Source organism: Vicugna pacos, chromosome 10, assembly GCF_048564905.1.
Source record: "Vicugna pacos chromosome 10, VicPac4, whole genome shotgun sequence".
Lineage (NCBI taxonomy): Eukaryota > Metazoa > Chordata > Mammalia > Artiodactyla > Camelidae > Vicugna > Vicugna pacos.
This window is the reverse complement of record NC_132996.1, coordinates 33,298,951-33,316,987: the sequence shown is the minus strand read 5'-3', so window position 1 is coordinate 33,316,987 and position 18,037 is coordinate 33,298,951. Positions and strand designations below refer to the sequence as shown.

Sequence of the window (18,037 nt, the reverse complement as noted above, 5' to 3'; positions counted from 1 at the left end):
CTTTGCTCTGAAATCTACATTAATGTTAATATAGCCACCCCAGCTTTCTTTTGGTTAATATTAGCATAAGATATCTGTTGTCCATCCTTTTTCTTTTAACTTCTTTTGGTCTTTGTATTTAAAGGGTTTCTTGTAGGAAGCTTATAGTTGAGTCTTGCTTTTTATTCATACTCAGTGTCTCAGTCATTGTGATTATTAATAAAGTTAAGCGTGAGTCTGCTATTTACTGTTTGTTTCTTATTCATCTCGTTGGCCTTTTCTTCCCCTTTATTTTCTACTTTTAGATTGTTTTTCTTGATTATTCATTTTATTTCCCTTGTTGGCTTATTAGTTTTAATTCTTTGCTTTGTTATTTTTCAGGCTTGTACATCTTTAACTTGTGGTAAATTTAACTTACCACACTGTACTGTCAAGTGATATTATAGTATATGAACCATACAGTGCTACTGTACTCTTCCATTTTGCCCTCCTGACTTTTGTACAGTTGTTGACATACATTTTACTTCTATGTATACTATAAACTGCATGCCACAATGTTATTTTGTTTATATAGTCCATTATCTTTAAAAGAGATTTAAGTAATAAAAAATTTTATGTATTTACCCCTATGGTTATTATTCCTGGTGCTCTTCCTTGTTTTGTGTAGATCCGTATTTTCATCTGCTAATCTTTCTTTAAATGTTTTTTTCTGTTCCTCCTCCTCACTTCCTTGATTCTTATTACTCATATGTTAGGCTGCTTGAAGTCCCAGAGCTCACTGATGTTCATTTTGTATTAGAGAGTTCTTTTTTTTTTCTCTCTGTATTTTACTTTAGATAATTTTTTATTGGTATGAGTTCAAGTTTATTAATCTTTTCTCCTGCAACACTTAATTTGTTGTGATCCCATACAGTGTATTTTTTTTATCTTACATTGCGGTTTTCTTCTTTAGAAGTTGACTTGAGTCTTATATTTTCCATGTCTCTTAAGTTTTTCAACAGATGGGAATCAGTTATAGTAACTCTTTTTCTGTCTTTTTTTTTTTTTTTGGCTGCTTTTAATATCTCAGTTCTAGGTTAGTTTTGATTGATTATTCTCATTATAGATTGTGTTTCCCTATCTCTTTGCAAGCCTGTTATCTTTAATAGCACTCCTGACATTGTGAATTTTATCTTGTTGGAAGATGGATATTTTGTATTCCTATAAATGTTCTCGAGCTTCTGAGATGCAGATAAGTTACTTTGAACAATTGGATCTTTTGAGATATTGCTTTTATGGCTTCTTAGGTAACTTAAGAGCAAATCCAGTCTAGGGCTAATTGTTTCACTACTGAGGCAAAACCTTTCTGTGTACTCTGTCCAGTGTCCCATGAATTATGAATCTTCCCATTCTGGATGATAGGAACAGGTACTTTTCGCAGCCATGCTTAAACGATTGTTGCTGTTTTCACTAATCTTTTCAGATGGCTCTTTTGCCAGCCTCAGGTGGTTTTCTCACACATGTGCACCGATGAATAAATACCCTGCTGAATTCTCAGAGGAACCCTTTGCAGATCTCCCATATACTTTCTCTGTGCAGCTCCCTCCTCTTTGGGTTCTATCCAAAGAACTCTAGCTGCCTTGGCCCCTAAGGAGCCTCTGCTGTGTTTCCTTGTCTAGAGAGTCATCTGAGCTCCACCTCTGTTCCCCTTCCCTGCACCATAAGACTATAAACTCTGGAGGCAGAGAGTCGTGCCAACAGAAGAGTTGTTTGTTTCCTGCCTTTCAGGGGTCTTTCACCTCAGTTGCCTAATACCTAGTGTCTTGCAAGCCATTATTTTATATAGTTTGTCCAGTTTTTAAGATGTTTCAGTCAGTCAGTGGGGTAAATTTTTGCCCAAAGGAAGAGTCTTCTCTATATATAAATTTTAAATTTTTTTACCTCATTGTATTCTCTTATTGTATATAGTAGTTTTAAAGTTGATCCTCTTCAGTTTTCCAGGTTATACAATTATATCATTGAGAAATAATAATTTTATCTTCCAGTTATTTATCTTTAGTTTCTTTCTCCTGTGTGATTACTTTAGCTAATATGTCCAATAAACAGTATCAGTGATAATGGAACTCATTAGTCTTTTAAGGATGGGTATTATGTTGAATTATGTCCTATTTTTTAAATTTTGGAGTTGATTTTATTACTTTTATGATTATATCTATTAATGTAATGAATTGTATTAATAGTTTCTGTTGCTCTTTTGATTTGCGATCCTTTGTAAAACACCTAGTTTTTTTTTCTTCTCTTTCTTGTTTTTTTTTTTTTTTTTTCTCTTTAGGAACTTCTTTATTTTTCATTTTCTGAATTTTCATGATGATGTGCTAAAATTTAATAGATTTTTAAAAATATTAGTTCGCTATGCTAGACACATGGAAATTTAATCCTGTCCTAAGGTTCTGGGCCTTTCTAGGGGATGAGAGAGAGTGCTGTGTTGTTACTTCTTTTATAAGTTTTTCCTTTATGTGTACTCTTTATGAATTTCCTGTTAGCCCAGGGTTAGAACTCTTGCAGTGATCTGATTTTCTTACTAGTTTCTCCATTTTCCATTTGTATACCCTTTTGGGGCACCTACTGGGACAGTGTTTCTTTGTTTTTAATTTTTATTATCCCTCTTGTTCTGTAAATGTTCTCTGATACATAAACTCTTCTGAATGATTTTGATCTCTTCATTTGCATGTGTTTGAAGTTTTTTGCTTCTCCTTGCATTAGCTTATGGTCACTGAGTTCCTTCTTTGTTTTATTTGTTTTGATCTTCCCTTCATATTTGTGACATTCATACATATCCACTGCCTCCCAGTGATTATCTTTTCCAGGAACTTATAGTGTAAACCAGTTTTCTGGTTTCCAAAATCTTGTTAAAACTTTAAACCTCTTTTTTCCTTTCTCATTACTTTGCTGTTTGAATTTTTTTACTTGCACTTTTAGAAGCTTTTCAGGACGTCTGGGAGGTAAACACATTTGTTTCATCTGCTGTGCTTAACCGGAAGCCATTAGTAACTTTTCTTTTGTGTTCTTCATCTTGGAATTGTTTTAAATTTATAAATCATGTGCAGTTGTATTTTTTCAAAACTTAGATGTTAGAAGCTATTCTAAATGTTCATTTTTCTCTTTGGAATTTGCTCCTTGAAATTTTTATATTTAAAGCCTTACGTGTAGGGCTCTTCATGAGATTGATATGTCAAAATATTCAAAACTTGAGAGGTTAGGTTCACTCATCCTGTGGCTTTGAGAATGTATTAAGTTTATGAATAAGATCTTTTTTTTAAATTACCTTTCTGATATCAAAGAGAACTGTTGACTTTTATATATTCTTATATCTGGTTACATAACTAAACTCTTATTAACACAAACAGTATTTAGTCAGTTTGCTTGGATTCTCTAAGGCAGACAATCATACTATCTTACACATAAAGTTTTATCGTACTAATGTGGACTATGTTACGTTGTATAGTAGTAAAACATATGGATGTGAATTTCTCCTAAAAGCAATATGGGTGACCTGTTTAAATTAAGTTACATTTAAAGCAGCTTGTTTTAGATGGTTTTTTAAAAGTATACTTCATCAAAAGCTGTTCACTAAAATTGGGCACATATATGTGATAGCCATTATTCTATGGATAACAAAATATTTGAGAGTTTCCAACACTTAAATTCGCTTCTCTTCCAAAGTCTTGTGACCACTGTATCTTCTCTGAACTTTTGAAAAGTGTCTGACGAGAGTATAGAGCACACACCTAACTACCATGGCCTGGCATGGCAATGGAGTTCAGTTTCCTAAAGTTTCTGTTACTTTATTTCATAAGTCAGTTCCTCTTTGGTCAGAAATGTAGTTCATAATGACAGTTCTTTTCTATCACTTCTTTTTTGTCCTCTTTAGAACTCTATCAACAAAACAATAATTTTGTGGTTGCCTAACCTTTAAAAAAGAATTCAAGGACAATTACACATTTTTGTGCTCATGTTGGTTGTGCTCTACAAAACTAGTTCTTCCCTAAAAAAAGTAATGAGATATGGCTGGGAAGATTTATATAACACCATGCTTATCCTAACATTAGTTATTTAAAAAATTGTAAACAACTTAAACAATTCACAGTAGGGAATTGCTTAAGTTGTGGTATGTATACCTATATGATGATATAATATTCAGTCATTAAAAATAATTTTCTTAAAAATGTGGCACATGAAAAAATGTACATGTCACAGAAGGTGGAGAAAAACAAGACTCATAACTGTATACATATGTCCCCTTTTATGTAAAGAAATACATCCAGAGATAAATGGTTGCAAGGAAAGATTGCATGTTAAAGAACTTAGTGCATTTTCATTTTTTCTTTTCTGATTTTTCTACAGTAAATTTATTTTAACATAAAATAATATCCATAAATTGATTTATAAAGGTAATTCAGCAGTGAGAAGACAGTTCCTAGAGATACAGAGGCTTGAATTTTAGTCCTGCCTTTGTCACATACAGATATATCACCTTGACAGTCTCAGCCTTGGTTTCATCATTTGTAAACTAAGTCTTGTGGGATACAATAATATATAAAATGTTTCACAAATATGAGGGATTGTTAGCATTTCTCTTTTGTTTGCAGATGGGTGGCCTGTTGCACATGATATACTTCATATATTTGAGCAATTAAAGAAACAAGCAAGTAAGCAAAGTTGACATTTGTAATGCAAGTGTGTGGCGCTTAGCAATGTCTGTCAGTTCTAACCTTGCACCCTTGAGGTATCATTTGTTTCCAGGTTATATGAGGGTCTTAAAGAAAACTGGAGCTGAACAAAAACAGGTAACAAACATTCTGAAAAGGAATCCTCATATATTACTATTCCCAGATATGTTATAAAAATTTTACGAGCATGATCTGTATGAAATGATGGCAGTCAGGTGGAGGGGAGCCGTCAGAAACATAAGTTATTGCATATACACTCATGTATGTATGAAAACAGTATTATTTTTCAGCTTATATGTATGTTCATTGATACTATCACTCTAAATAGATGTTTCCGCAGTGACTTGAGAAAGGGCAAAATGGGGAGGCCAGTCAGTTATGACAGTCAATTCTGAACAGTTTAGGTTTTGCACCTGTGATAGCATTTTTTTTTCCTGTTTGCCAGTAAAGACACTGGGGAGAGCAAAATCCTGATTTTATCCTGTTTATTTAATGCTTATCATTCTGCTTACTATCTTGTAGTGACTATGTTTCCAGCTGTCTAAACATTCTCTCACATTCCTGTTAGAAATATGACTCCATCTCAGGTTCAAGAATTGAAGTGTCCACTCCCTCATTGTTTATTACTTCCCCAGCATACTTTTAGTTAACATTTGAGATAATTAAACCAGCTAGCATCATTGTATTTCAAATTCAAATCCTATAAGAGGTATTTCTTATTAATAGTGGGGTCATTTCCTGGTACACCAAATTCGATTTTTACTTAATCTTATGATACAGTGAATTTGAAAAGTAGACAGTTAACTGGAGATTAGAGCCATTTCTTTTCATTCATTGAAAAAACTTTTCTGTAAACTCAATTATGTGAAGTATTGTTTATTTTCTGAGTATTTATATATTAATATATTTCATTTGAGAATGTAGCATCAAAATTTCCTATGAAGCATGATTCTAATAATATTAATGCATAGTATAAAATAATTCCCTTACATAGCTATAATTTTATGTGTGAAATAAGGGATCTCATGTGTAACCAGTGTTTAGTTGCCTATCTTGACAGCTTCTCTGAAAAATTTAGTAAAAAATACCTGACCAGGCCTACCATGAATTACCATTACCATTGTATTAGCTGTGGTCATATTAAGCTTAGTTTTGGAGAAGTAGTTACTGAATCTGAAAAACGATCCTTGGAATTTCCCAAAAGTTTTACTGTTAATACTTTTAAAGTCAGAATTTAACAGAATTCCTGTTATAATGCTAAACTTAAGGAAATGAGGCCATTCAAGTAATTAAGGAGGTCTTACTACTTAAATGCTCATATTCTCCTTCTGGATGTTGTGTTTATTGTTTTCTATGAGAAGAAGGAATTTTCTTACAGGCTTTTTTTAAAGGGACATTTTAAATTTTCTTTTTCTTTTTTTTTACATTGCCTTTTGTGGGGTAGGTAATTAAGTTTGTTTGTATGCATGTATGCATGTATGTATGTATGTATGTATGTATGTATGTATGTATGTATGTATGTATTTATTGACTGACAGAGATACTGGGGATCAAACCCAGGACCTTGTGCATGTTAAGCACATACTCTACCACTGAGCTGTACCCTCCCCACTGACACTTTTAATTTTTTAAATTAAAGATTGAACAGTAAAATGTATCTCAGTGAGCTGCAAATTTATAGATGTGTATGAAGGTCTTGGAAAATATTAAAAGCGACTGTTATCCAAAGAACCTTCTACAGTGTTTTGCCTTTGAGAGATCATTCAAATTAGTCACAATAATGCTATGGACATTTTTGGTTATTCTATAATAGTTTTATTATATACTGTATATGTGTAAAGCATTTGAAAAGTAAGCACATTAAGAGTTTTAAGCTGCAAAATATCTGATTGCTTCTTTAAGTAAAGATCTATCTGCTCATAAAAGTTACTTAGTTATTTGTGAAGTCTTCTTTATGATGGATACCTTTGATATGAGAAGTCAGTAGAGTTGATAGAATTGGAACATAAAAATACTTAGTTTAATCCTTACTTGAAAACCTATAGTTTTATTTAAATTTTGAGAAAATGTTTATAGTTGTCATTCGCTGGTGTATAGCTTTCATTATCACTTACTAAGCCTGATGAGCAGCTATGGTAATGACTGACAGGTCTAAGAGAATGGGATTATTTGCTATCAATTCACAGAGCTGATTAACTTTGTATCAGAAGACTTGTTTGCTGAAGAGGTGGACCTGGTGACGCAGGCTGTATCAGTAGATTGTTTTATAACCCAAGCTCAGACACCTCTTTCCTGATTGTGAAACTCACTTTAGGAAATGGTGTGCCTAATTCAGGAAAGAAGTTTGTTGAGGGAAAGAAGATTTTGAAAGACACTTGTGAGTTTTGTTGTAACCTGATAAAACTCCCCAATTCTGCCACGGATTATACCTTTCTGCTACCCAAGTAGATAAAGCCAAGGCTAGATACATGTTAACACTGATTTTTTTTAGTAGAATAGCAGGTCTCCTAGTTTTGGATCTCTTACTTTATACTCTCACAAATTATTTAGAATCCCCAGAGTTTTGTTTATGTAGTTTTATCTGTTCATTTATGTATTAGATAACAACTGGATGTTGTTATGTATTAGAAATTACAACTGGAAAGTTTTAAACTACTTATTTAAAATAACAATAAACTATTGCATATGAAATAGCATATTTTTATTTAAAAAACTATATTGCCCAAAACAAAAAACATAGGGAAAAGAGTGGTATTGTTTTATATTTTTATAAATATCATTGAATATTGGCTTAATAAAAGACAGCTGGATTCTCATACCTACTTCTGCATTCATGCTTTTGCAATATGTTGCTTTGATTGAATTATATGAAGAAAATCAGTTCTCACAAATACATAGTTGGAGAAAGGAGGAGTATTTTAACAGCCTTTTCAGATACTTATGGAAACTCTTTTTGAATACTACACCAACACTCAACAAATAGTAATTTCTTAAAGATTAGTTGCAATCACAGAACTTTTCAAACTCTGCCACAATAAAACCTATTGGTTAGTTTTGCACTTTGAACAGATCTTTTACCCATGCATGATTTTATAACGTCATACGTTAGTCATTTGGCAAATATGGGATCAATGAATGATCCAGATCTTCCAAATATTGACACAGATCATTATATAATATTTAAAATATTACCCTAAGTAACATTACTGTCATGTTCATCAGAAATGCAATGACTGTGCTTGAAAATTTGTTTTATCATTGGTAACAAATTTTCTCAGATCTTTATCTTAAAGCGACAGGCCTACTTCATTCATTTTGCGAAAATGTTTGCCAATACATGTCTGCATAGGCATATTTGTTTGTCAGTTATTCTTACAAGTAAAAAATAGTATTCTTGAAAATAAAAACCCAGCTCACAACTCTAAAATTATGCAAATAGTGCTTCTCTAAACAATTATCATACTTACACATGTGGCAAAAGTGCTTTATATATACTTACTATTTGAAACAGAATATTTTAAAAGTTATATACTCAAGGGTCAAGTTATAATGAAATTAAAATGTGTATTGCATCATCAAGGACATTTTTAACTGAAACTTTTTTTTTTTAACTGCAAATATGTAGCTTTGAAGAACACAATGACTATAAGTATAGTTTGGTGCTGATTCCTGTTAATATACCAGCGACTTTACCCATCATCACTTTTGTACCATCAGTGTGAATGTCAACAAAGTGAAAGAAGTTACTAACTCTTAGTATTATTATGAAAATAGTTTTGACAACTAGGACTCCTGTGATTCTTCGTAGCACACTTTGAGGATTGCTATTCTAGAATAAAAAAGGCTTATGGTGGCCACAAGAATGCCGAAGACATAAAGTCATGGGACTTAGATGGATTGTTGAGGGAGAAATATACACATGCCCAAAACAAGTCAACTCTCTTTTTTTTTTTTAACATTTTTTTGAGTAATAGTCATTTTACAATATTGTGTCAAATTCCAGTGTAGAGCACAATTTTTCAGTTTTACATGAACATACGTATATTCATTGTCATACATATTTTTTTGCTGTGAGCTACCACAAGATCTTGTATATATTTCCCTGTGCTATACGGTATAATCTTGTTTATCTATTCTACATTTTGAAATCCCAGTCTGTCCCTTCCCACTACCCACCCCCTTGGCAACCACAAGTTTATATTCTATGTCTGTGAGTCTGTCTGTTTTGTATTTATGTTTTTGGAGGAGGGGGTTGTTTGTTTGTTTTAGATTCTACATATGAGTGATCTCATATGGTATTTTTCTTTCTCTTTCTGGCTTACTTCACTTAGAATGACATTCTCTAGGAACATCCATGCTGCTGCAAATGGCGTTATGTTGTCGGTTTTTATGGCTGAATAGTATTCCATTGTATAAATACACCACATCTTCTTTTTCTAGTCATCTGTTGTTGGACATTTAGGCTGTTTCCATGTTTTGGTTACTGTAAATAGTGCTGCTATGAACATTGGGGTGCAGGTGTCATTTTGAAGTCAGGTTCCTTCTAGATATATGCCCAGGAGTGTGATTACTGGGTCCTATGGTAAGTCTATTCCTAGTCTTTTGAGGAATACAAGTCACCTCTTTTATACCGATTAGTAAAATAGATAAATTCTAGGTCATATATCAGAGGAAAAGGTTGTTATAATTATTTATTATCATAAAATGGTCTGGAACACGTGAATGGAACTGCTTGAATCTTTGTTCTGGAGGGGGCTAGTGAGACTGTGGAGTTTCAGAGAAAGCTCATAGAATAAATGATACTAAAGTGCTCAGTAAATGTTTGTTGAATAAAGTACTATTTCAAAACAAAAATGTAGTAGAGAAAAGTATTTTCACTTGTCTTTAAGGTTTTCATGCTATTTATGTATTCCTCATGATGTCTGCTGAAGGAAATGAGTCTGTTAAGATTTTTCATTTGATAGAGAAGCTGTCAATGTGATTAACGTCTCTCTAAATACAGAAAATCATCCAAATCTTACTTTTTTGATGTCTTTTTAGACTGAGTCAAGGAGTCAATGAGGCAGTGAAAGGAGAGGCAGGAAAAAAATTGATAAAGAAGGGTAAAGAAAGTGTTGTAGGTATGAGAATAGATCACAGTGGGTAATAATCATAGTAACTAACTTTTACTTCACTGAATTATATAGCAGGGACTATTCTGAGTACTTTTCATGTGTTAACGTATGTAAGCTTCCTTCACAAGAGTGCTAGCAGGTAGGTACTAATATTCTACCTTTTATAAATGAGGAAACTGAGCCACTGAGAGGTTAAATAAATTGCTCAAAATTACATAGATACTAAACAGAGCAACAGAAAGTAATCTGGTACAGAAAGTTGCTGTGTTGGCGAGCTCATTACTGTTTCTGTTCTATCTCTTGAACAACATGTTAATCAAGATACCTTTTTATATTATATTTTTAGAAATAAACTTTACTTTTTAGAGTACTTTTAGATCCATAGCAAAATTGATCAGAAAGTAGAAAGAGTTCACATGAACTATTGGTTCCCAAAACAGATTCTCACAGTATCAATATCTCCCACCACAGTAGTGTGTTTATTACAATTGATAGATGAACTTAGGCTGATTGACTCATCATTATCACCCAAAGTCTGTAATTTGCACTAGGATTCATTCTTGGTTTACATTCTGAAGATTTTGATAAATGTATAATAATATGTATCCACAATTATAATACCATATAGAATAGTTTCATTGCTCTAAAAATCCTCTGTGTTCTGCCTGTTCATGTCTCCACTGCATATCCAACCCCTGACAACCATTTATTTTTTTGCTGTCTCCATAGTTAGACCTTTTCCAGAATGTCGTATAGTTGGAATCATACCATTTGTAACCCTTTGAGATTGGTGTCTTTCACTTAGTTATATGCATTTAAGTTGCCTCCATATTTTGTCATGGCTTGATAGCTCATTTCTTTCTAGTGCAGAATAATATTCCATTGTCTGAGTGTGCCGCAGTTTATCCATTCACCTATTGAAAGGCATCTTGGTCCACTCTAAGTTTTGGCAATTATGAATAAAGCATCTATAAACATCCATGTGCAGGTTTTTATGGGAATATATGTTTTCGACTCCTTTGGGTAAATACTGAGGAGCACAATTACTGGATCATATGGTAAAAGTATGTTTAGTTTTGTAAGAAACTGCCACACTGTCTTCCGAAGTGGCTGTACCATTTTATGTTCCTACTGGCAATAAGTGAGAGTTCCTGTCACTCCACACCCTTGTTAGCATTTGACATTTTCAGTGTTTTAGATTTTGGCCATTCTAATAGATGTGTAATGACATCTCATTGTTTTAATTTGAAGTTCAATGAAATATGATGTTGAACACCTTTTTATATGCTTACTTGCCTTTTGTATATCTTTTTTGGAGAGATGTCTGTTCAGACCTTTTGACTATTTTATAATTGGGTTGTTCATTTTCTTATTTTTGTCTTTTAAAAATTCTTCATATATTTTGGATGACAGTACATTATCAGATATGTGTTTTGCAGATATTTTCTCCTAGTCCTTAGCGTGTCTTCCTTTCTTGACAGTGTCTTTCACAGAGCAGGAGTTTTTAATTTTGATGACGTTTAGCTTATCAGTTATTTCTTTCATGGTTCATGATTTTGGTGTTGAATCTAAAAGTTCATTGCCAAATCAGAGATCATCTATATTTTCTCCTGTGTTATCTTCTAGGAGTTTTATAGTTTTGCATTTTACATTTAAGTATATGGTCCACTTTGAGTTAATTTTTGTGAAGGATGTAAAGTCTGTGACTAGATTCATTTTCTTGTATATGAGTGTCTAGTTGGTCCAGCACAATTTGTTGAAAAGACTATCCTTTCTCCACTGTGTTACTGGCTTTGCTCCTTTGTCAAAGTTCCATTGGCTGCATTTTTCTGGACTCTTTGCAGGCTCTCTGTTCTACTTACTTGATCTATTTGTCTCTTCTTTCACCAATACCACACTATCTTTACTATAGCTTTTGAATAGGTCTTGAACTCAGGTAGTGTTACTTTTCAACTTTGTTCTTCTTAAGTACTGTCTTGGCTATTCTGGGTCTTTTGCCTCTCCATTATAAACTTTAACATTAGTTTGTCAGTATCCATGAAATAATTTGCTGGAATTTTGACTGAGATTGCATTCAATCTGTAGATCAAGTTGGAAAGAACTGATAGTTGACAATATTGAGTTTTCCTATTGATGAGCATGGAATCAATCTCTCTCTAGTTCTTCTTTGATTTCTTTTGTCAGTTTTGTAATTTTCCTTATATGGATCTTGTACATATCTTATTATATTTATACCTAAGTATTTCATTTTGGGGGGATATTAATGTATGTAGGTGACATTGTGTTTTTAATTTCAAATAACACTTGTTCATTGTTGGTGTAGTGTATATAGGAGAGCAATTGATTTTTGTATGTTAACCTTGTATCCTGGAACCTTGCTCTAATTGCTTATTACTTTCAGATTTTCTACATAGACAGTCATGTCATCTGAGGACAAAGACAGTTACATTTCTTTCTTTCTAATCTGTACACCTTTTATTTTCCTTTTTTTTTTTTGACTAATTGCATTAGCTAGGACTTCTAGTACAATTTGGAAAAGGTGGGGTAAGAGGGAACATCCTTGCCTTATTTCTAACCTTAGCCAGAAAGCTTCTAGTTTTTTATCATTAATTATGATGTTATCTGTAGGTTTTCTGTAAATGTTCTCTATCAAGTTAAGGAACTTCCTCTCTGTTCTCAGTTTGTTGAGAGTCTCTTTTTTTATAATCATGAATGGATATTAAATTTTCTCAAATGCTTTTTCTTCATCTGTTGATATGACCGTGTGATTTTTCTTGTTTAGCTTCTTGATAGGATTAATTGATTATCAAATGGTGGACCAGACTTATATACCTAGAATGAATTCTACTTGGTCATGGTATATAATTTGTTTCATACATTGTTGGATTCAATTTGCAGATATTTTCTTGAGGATTTTTACATCTGTGTTCATAAGTGATACTGATGTAGAGTTTCATTGTAGTTCCTTCGTCTGGGTTTTGATATTAGGGTAATGCTGGCTTCCTTGAATGAGTCAGGAAGTATTTCCTTTGCTTTTATCTTATGGAAGAGATTTTAGAGAATAGCATAGTTTCATCCTTAAATGTTTGGTAGAATTCACCCTGAATCCTTTTGGGCCTGATGCTTTCTGTTTCAGAAGGTTATTAATTACTGATTCAATTTCTCTAGTAGATATAGGTCTATTCAGATTCCCTATTTCTTCTTGTGTGAGTTCTATCAGATTGTATCTTTCAAGGAATTGGTCCATTTCATCTTGGTTACCAAATTTGTAGACATAGAGTTATGCATAGTTTTCCTTTAGTATCTTTTTAATGTCCATGGAATCTGTAATGATGTACCCTTTTTCTTTTCTGATATTAGTAATTTGTATCTCCTCTCTTTTTTATTTTTAGTTAGCCTGACTAGAGGCTTGTCAATTTTAATGTTCTTTTCAAAGAATCAGCTATAGATTTTGTTGATTTGTTCTATTGATTTCCTATTATAAATTTCACTGCTGCTCTAATTTTATTATTTCTTTTCTTCTGCTTACTTACGATTTAATTTGCTCTTCTTTTTCTCTTTTCCTAAGATAGAATCAGAGTATTGATTTTAATTTTCTTCTTTTCTGATATATGCATTCAGTGCTATAAATTTCCCTGTAAGCACTGCTTTTGCTGAATTCCACAAATGTTAAATTGTATTTTTATTTTCATCTGGTTAAAAATATTTGAACATTTGTTTGAGATTTTGTCTTTGACCCATGTATTATTTAGAAGTGTGTTGTTTAATCTCAAAGTATTTTGGCATTTTCCAGCTATCTTTCTGTTATTGATTTGTAATCTAAATTTATTGTGGTCTGAGAGCATGCATTATATGATTTCTGTCCTTTTAAATGAATTACAGTGTATTTTATAGCCCAGAATGTGGTCTGTTTTGATGAACAAGGTATCTTTTTCATTGTACTGAATTGAAGACTCTTAGATTAATGAAGATACTTTAAAATAATTCTATTTTCCATCAGAGATAGGTACTTTAGTACTTGATCAGCTTATTTCATGACTTGTTCTAATGGAGGATAGTTTTTCATTTTAGTGCTATGTTTCTATGTATGCCAGCCTAGGCCTCAGGATGAGTGGCAACTGTGGAAAATCTAAGCTGTCTTCATAAAATGTATATGCACATTAGTGAAAGTGTTCTGAATCTGTAAATGATTTTTTTAAAATAGTGGTTGAAGTTACATATCACATAAGCTGGAAAATTTTGAAATAGGGAAACATTTAACACTTAGATTTATAAATAATAATTTTTCATTGTGCTTTAAAATGTGACTATTTTTTTTCTATCCCATTTAGTTTTGTCAGCCTGGCGGGTGGCAGCTGTCCAGAGAGAGGAAGCAGCCAACATTTTTTGTGGTGGTCCTGACAGATATTGACTCAGATCGACATTACTGCTCATGCCTTACCTTCTATGAGGCAGAGATCAATCTTCAGGTACAACAACTTTTCTAACCAAATTATAGCCCAAGGGACACCATTTAGGAATCTTTTCATTATGCCATATTTGTTTTTGTTAGAACTGCAAGTTTGAGTTCTATGGGCTGTTTTAAAAAGACTGAGGTGCTATATTGTTGGAGAAGGGAGAGAGAAGGTAAAGTTACTGTCCAAGATTAATCTCTTTTAAAATACTGATCGTAATCTGAATATTTCTAAGAAGTGTATCTGTGAATTAGTTTATCAAGATTTGTTTCCTCTCATGGTGAACCTGTAATTTTCCCTTTCATGTCCTTCTCCTGAGATGTCTTTCACAGACTATAGATCATTTAATCAGAATGTTTATAAATCGTTTATCACAATGCTTGATATTAACTTTTTAAGTTCTGAAGTGAATGTTAACTCATTAATATTAGTGGTGGTGGTAGCAACATGATAGGACTGAAATTCATAGGCTAGAACTATAGAAGTTGAAAATACTAGGTCATTCATAGTATCAGTTGGGGTTCTTAGTTTCAGACAACTGGATCTACTTTCTCTAGTTTATTCAGAAAAGGATTTATGACAAAGTATTGGGCAGTTGATGTAATTTCATAGGTGAGGGTTGAGCAGGAAACCAATTCTGGGTACTAGGAACTTCGTAGCTTGTAGCTGTTCTGGTAGAAACTGTACTTTGTCCACCTTTCACCATTTGACACATATGATGTTCAGTACCAGACAATAGAATCTTCACAGTAGTTGCCCTGAAAAATCCAGTCTCCCCACATGTTGCCACTACCATACATTGGTGAATTCTCCTGTAAGTGTTATACAGGTCATTTCCTTATGGAAGTCAGATTGCATGCAGACCCCTCCCTTGCCCTGGCAAAGGAATCAGAAAAACTTTTTTGTTGTTGTTATTTGTTTTGTTTTGCTTTCAAAGCTCTGTAGTTTCATGAAGGAAATTACAAAAGAGCTTAAAGGATGTTGAATGAGCCAATCCGCATTGTCTGCTGTACTTTCTGTTATGTACAGATGAGTAAGTTTCACCACCAGGAAAAAGGATTGGCTGGCTTGCTTGCTTGCTTGCTTGCTTGCTTTCTTTCTTTTTTTTATAATTAGACTTAGATTTTTATTTATTTATTTTTTTAACATTTTTAATTGATTTATAATCATTTTACAATGTTGTGTCAAATTCCAGTGTTCAGCACAATTTTTCAGTCATTCATGGACATATACACACTCACTGTCACATTTTTTTCTCTCTGAGTTATCATAACATTTTGTGTGTATTTCCCTGTGCTATACAGTGTAATCTTGTTTATCTATTCTCCAATTTTGAAATCCCAGTCTATCCCTTCCCACCCTCCACCCCGCTGGCAACCACAAGTCTGTATTCTCTGTCAGTGAGTCTATTTCTGTCCTGTATTTACACTTTGTTTTTGTTTGTTTGTTTGTTTGTTTTTGTTTTTGTTTTTGTTTTTTAGATTCCAGATATGAGCGATCCACATATTTTTCTTTCTCTTTCTGGCTTACTTCACTTAGCATGACATTCTCCAGGAGCATCCATGTTGCTGCAAATGGCATTATGTTGTCAGTTTTTATGGCTGAGTATTATTCCATTGTGATTGGCTTTCTTTCTGAAATGGCCTCACAAAGGAACATTTGTTAGTTTGGTTACTTTAATCAAACTCCCAAGATCTGAATTTTCTGGATGCAGAAATCTGATTTTCTCCATATAAGAAGAGACAAACCTCTTTTCATGGCATGGAGTCACTGTCCAAGTTCGTTAGACTGTTGTGTTAAAACCAGCATGCTAGTTTATTAATTTACAGTGATAAGTTTAAAGATTATATAGAATAAAATACGCATTGTTTCTATTATCAGCACATTTTCTCCTTGTTGTCAGATATTTGTGGGAGGCCATATCAAAATCAGAAGCATTTTGATTATGGAATCAAACTAAGGAATATTTGATGTCAAATATTTAACATCTGCCAGATTAACTAGCCCATTGTTAATGCAGTTGACCCTTGAACAACATGGGTTTGAACTGCACAGGTCCATGTATCCACAGATTTTTTTTTCAGTCAACGTGTGCTATATGTACTACAAAATCCATGGTTGGTTGAATCTGTGGATGGGAAGGGCTGACTGTACAGTTTTAAGTGGATTTTGACTACACAGGGGCATCAGTGCCCCAAAACATTGTTCAGGGGCAACTGTTTTTGAAATTGGGGATTATGTTGTCAATGGGGGCAGAAAACTTAGATGTCTGTGATTCTAGTCATTTCTGTCCTAGATAGTGTTTGGGTGGATGTTGCCAACAAATTCCCATTTTGATCAATTCAGTCTAAATAAGAAAGAATGTTCTCCAGTAGAGAGCCTGTATATCTCTTTTAGGTGATCTTTCATTTCTGTGTGGATCTGTTGAATATAAGTTAATGCTGAGAATAGAATATTTTCCTTTATTCCCATATTCTTGAGAGTACCTCTTTACAACTCCCTAGAATGTTTTAATGAAACTAACTGTGATCATTTAGGGTTGGTCTCTCTCCTCTCTCCTTCATTTCCAACCCCTCTCCTGCTAGATAAACTCATGGAACAGTAATACATTAAGACAGTGTAGGGGGATTCTAGTCTAAGATGACAACATAGGAAGTTCCTGAATTCACTTACTCCCATAGACATACCAGATCCACAGCTATATACAGAGCAATTTCAGAAACTAGGTGAGCAATTCCTGTACATCAGGGAAACAAGAAAAGAGTCACACTGACTGGAACAAGTAGGAATGGCTGAGACATGTCCTCTCTATAAATCCCACCCTGGCACAGCAGCATGCAATTGGGAAGGAATTTACAACTTCCAGTTCCTCCCTGAAGGAAACAGCAAAGGTCAGAATAGAAATAAATGAAACAGAGATTGAAAAGATAATGAAAAAAATTAATGAAACTAAGAGCTATTTTTTGGAAGAGACTAACAAAATTGACAAACTTTTAGCTATACTCAGCAAGAAAAGAAGAGAAAGAACTCAAATAAATAAAATTAGAAATTAAATAGGAGACATTGGTTCTGATACCACAGAAATACAAAGGATCATAAGACTCCTATGAAAAAATATATACCAACAAATGGACAACCTAGAAGACATGAATAAATTCCTACTAATGTACAACCTACCAAGTCTGAATCATGAAAAAATATAAAATGTGAACAGACCAATAGTAGTAAAGATATTGAATCAGTAATCTAAACCTCTGACCAAGGAAAAGTCGAGGACCAGACGGCTTTACTTGTCAGTTCTACTATACATCTAAAGAAGAATTAATAGCAGTTCTCAAACTCTTCCGAAAAAAAGGAGAGGAGGGAATGCTTCCACACTTTCTTTACAGGGCCAGCCTATTACCCTGATAGCAAAGACAGACAGACATGGGCATTATAAGAAAAGGAAATCACAGACCGATATCCCTGGTATACATAGGTGCAAAAATCCTCAACAAAATATTAGCAAACCAAATTCAACAATACATTAAAAGGATCATACACCATGATCAAGTGGGATTTATTCCTGGATTCAGGGTTCACAATGTGCAAATCAGTGAATGTGATCCACCACATTAACAAAATTAAGGATAAAGTTTATGTGATTGTCTTAATAGATACAGGGAAAGCTTGTGTCAAAATTCAACATTGATTCAGGATAAAACTCTCAACAGACTGGGTATAGGGTGAGCATACTTCAACACCATAAAGGCCCTTTATGACAAGTCCACAGCTAACATCA

The 18,037-nt window shown here is 33.3% G+C and overlaps 1 protein-coding gene across 2 annotated transcripts in view; it reads left to right on the top strand.

Annotated features, from left to right (window-relative positions):
* Positions 1–18,037, top strand: part of SBF2 (SET binding factor 2) — a 393,567-nt gene that overhangs the window by 159,829 nt on the left and 215,701 nt on the right. For both annotated transcript variants that reach the window (XM_031681212.2, XM_031681211.2), the window contains exon 3: positions 14,134–14,271. In XM_031681212.2, coding sequence (XP_031537072.2) covers positions 14,134–14,271 — 138 coding nt within the window. The remainder of the gene's footprint in view (positions 1–14,133; positions 14,272–18,037) is intronic.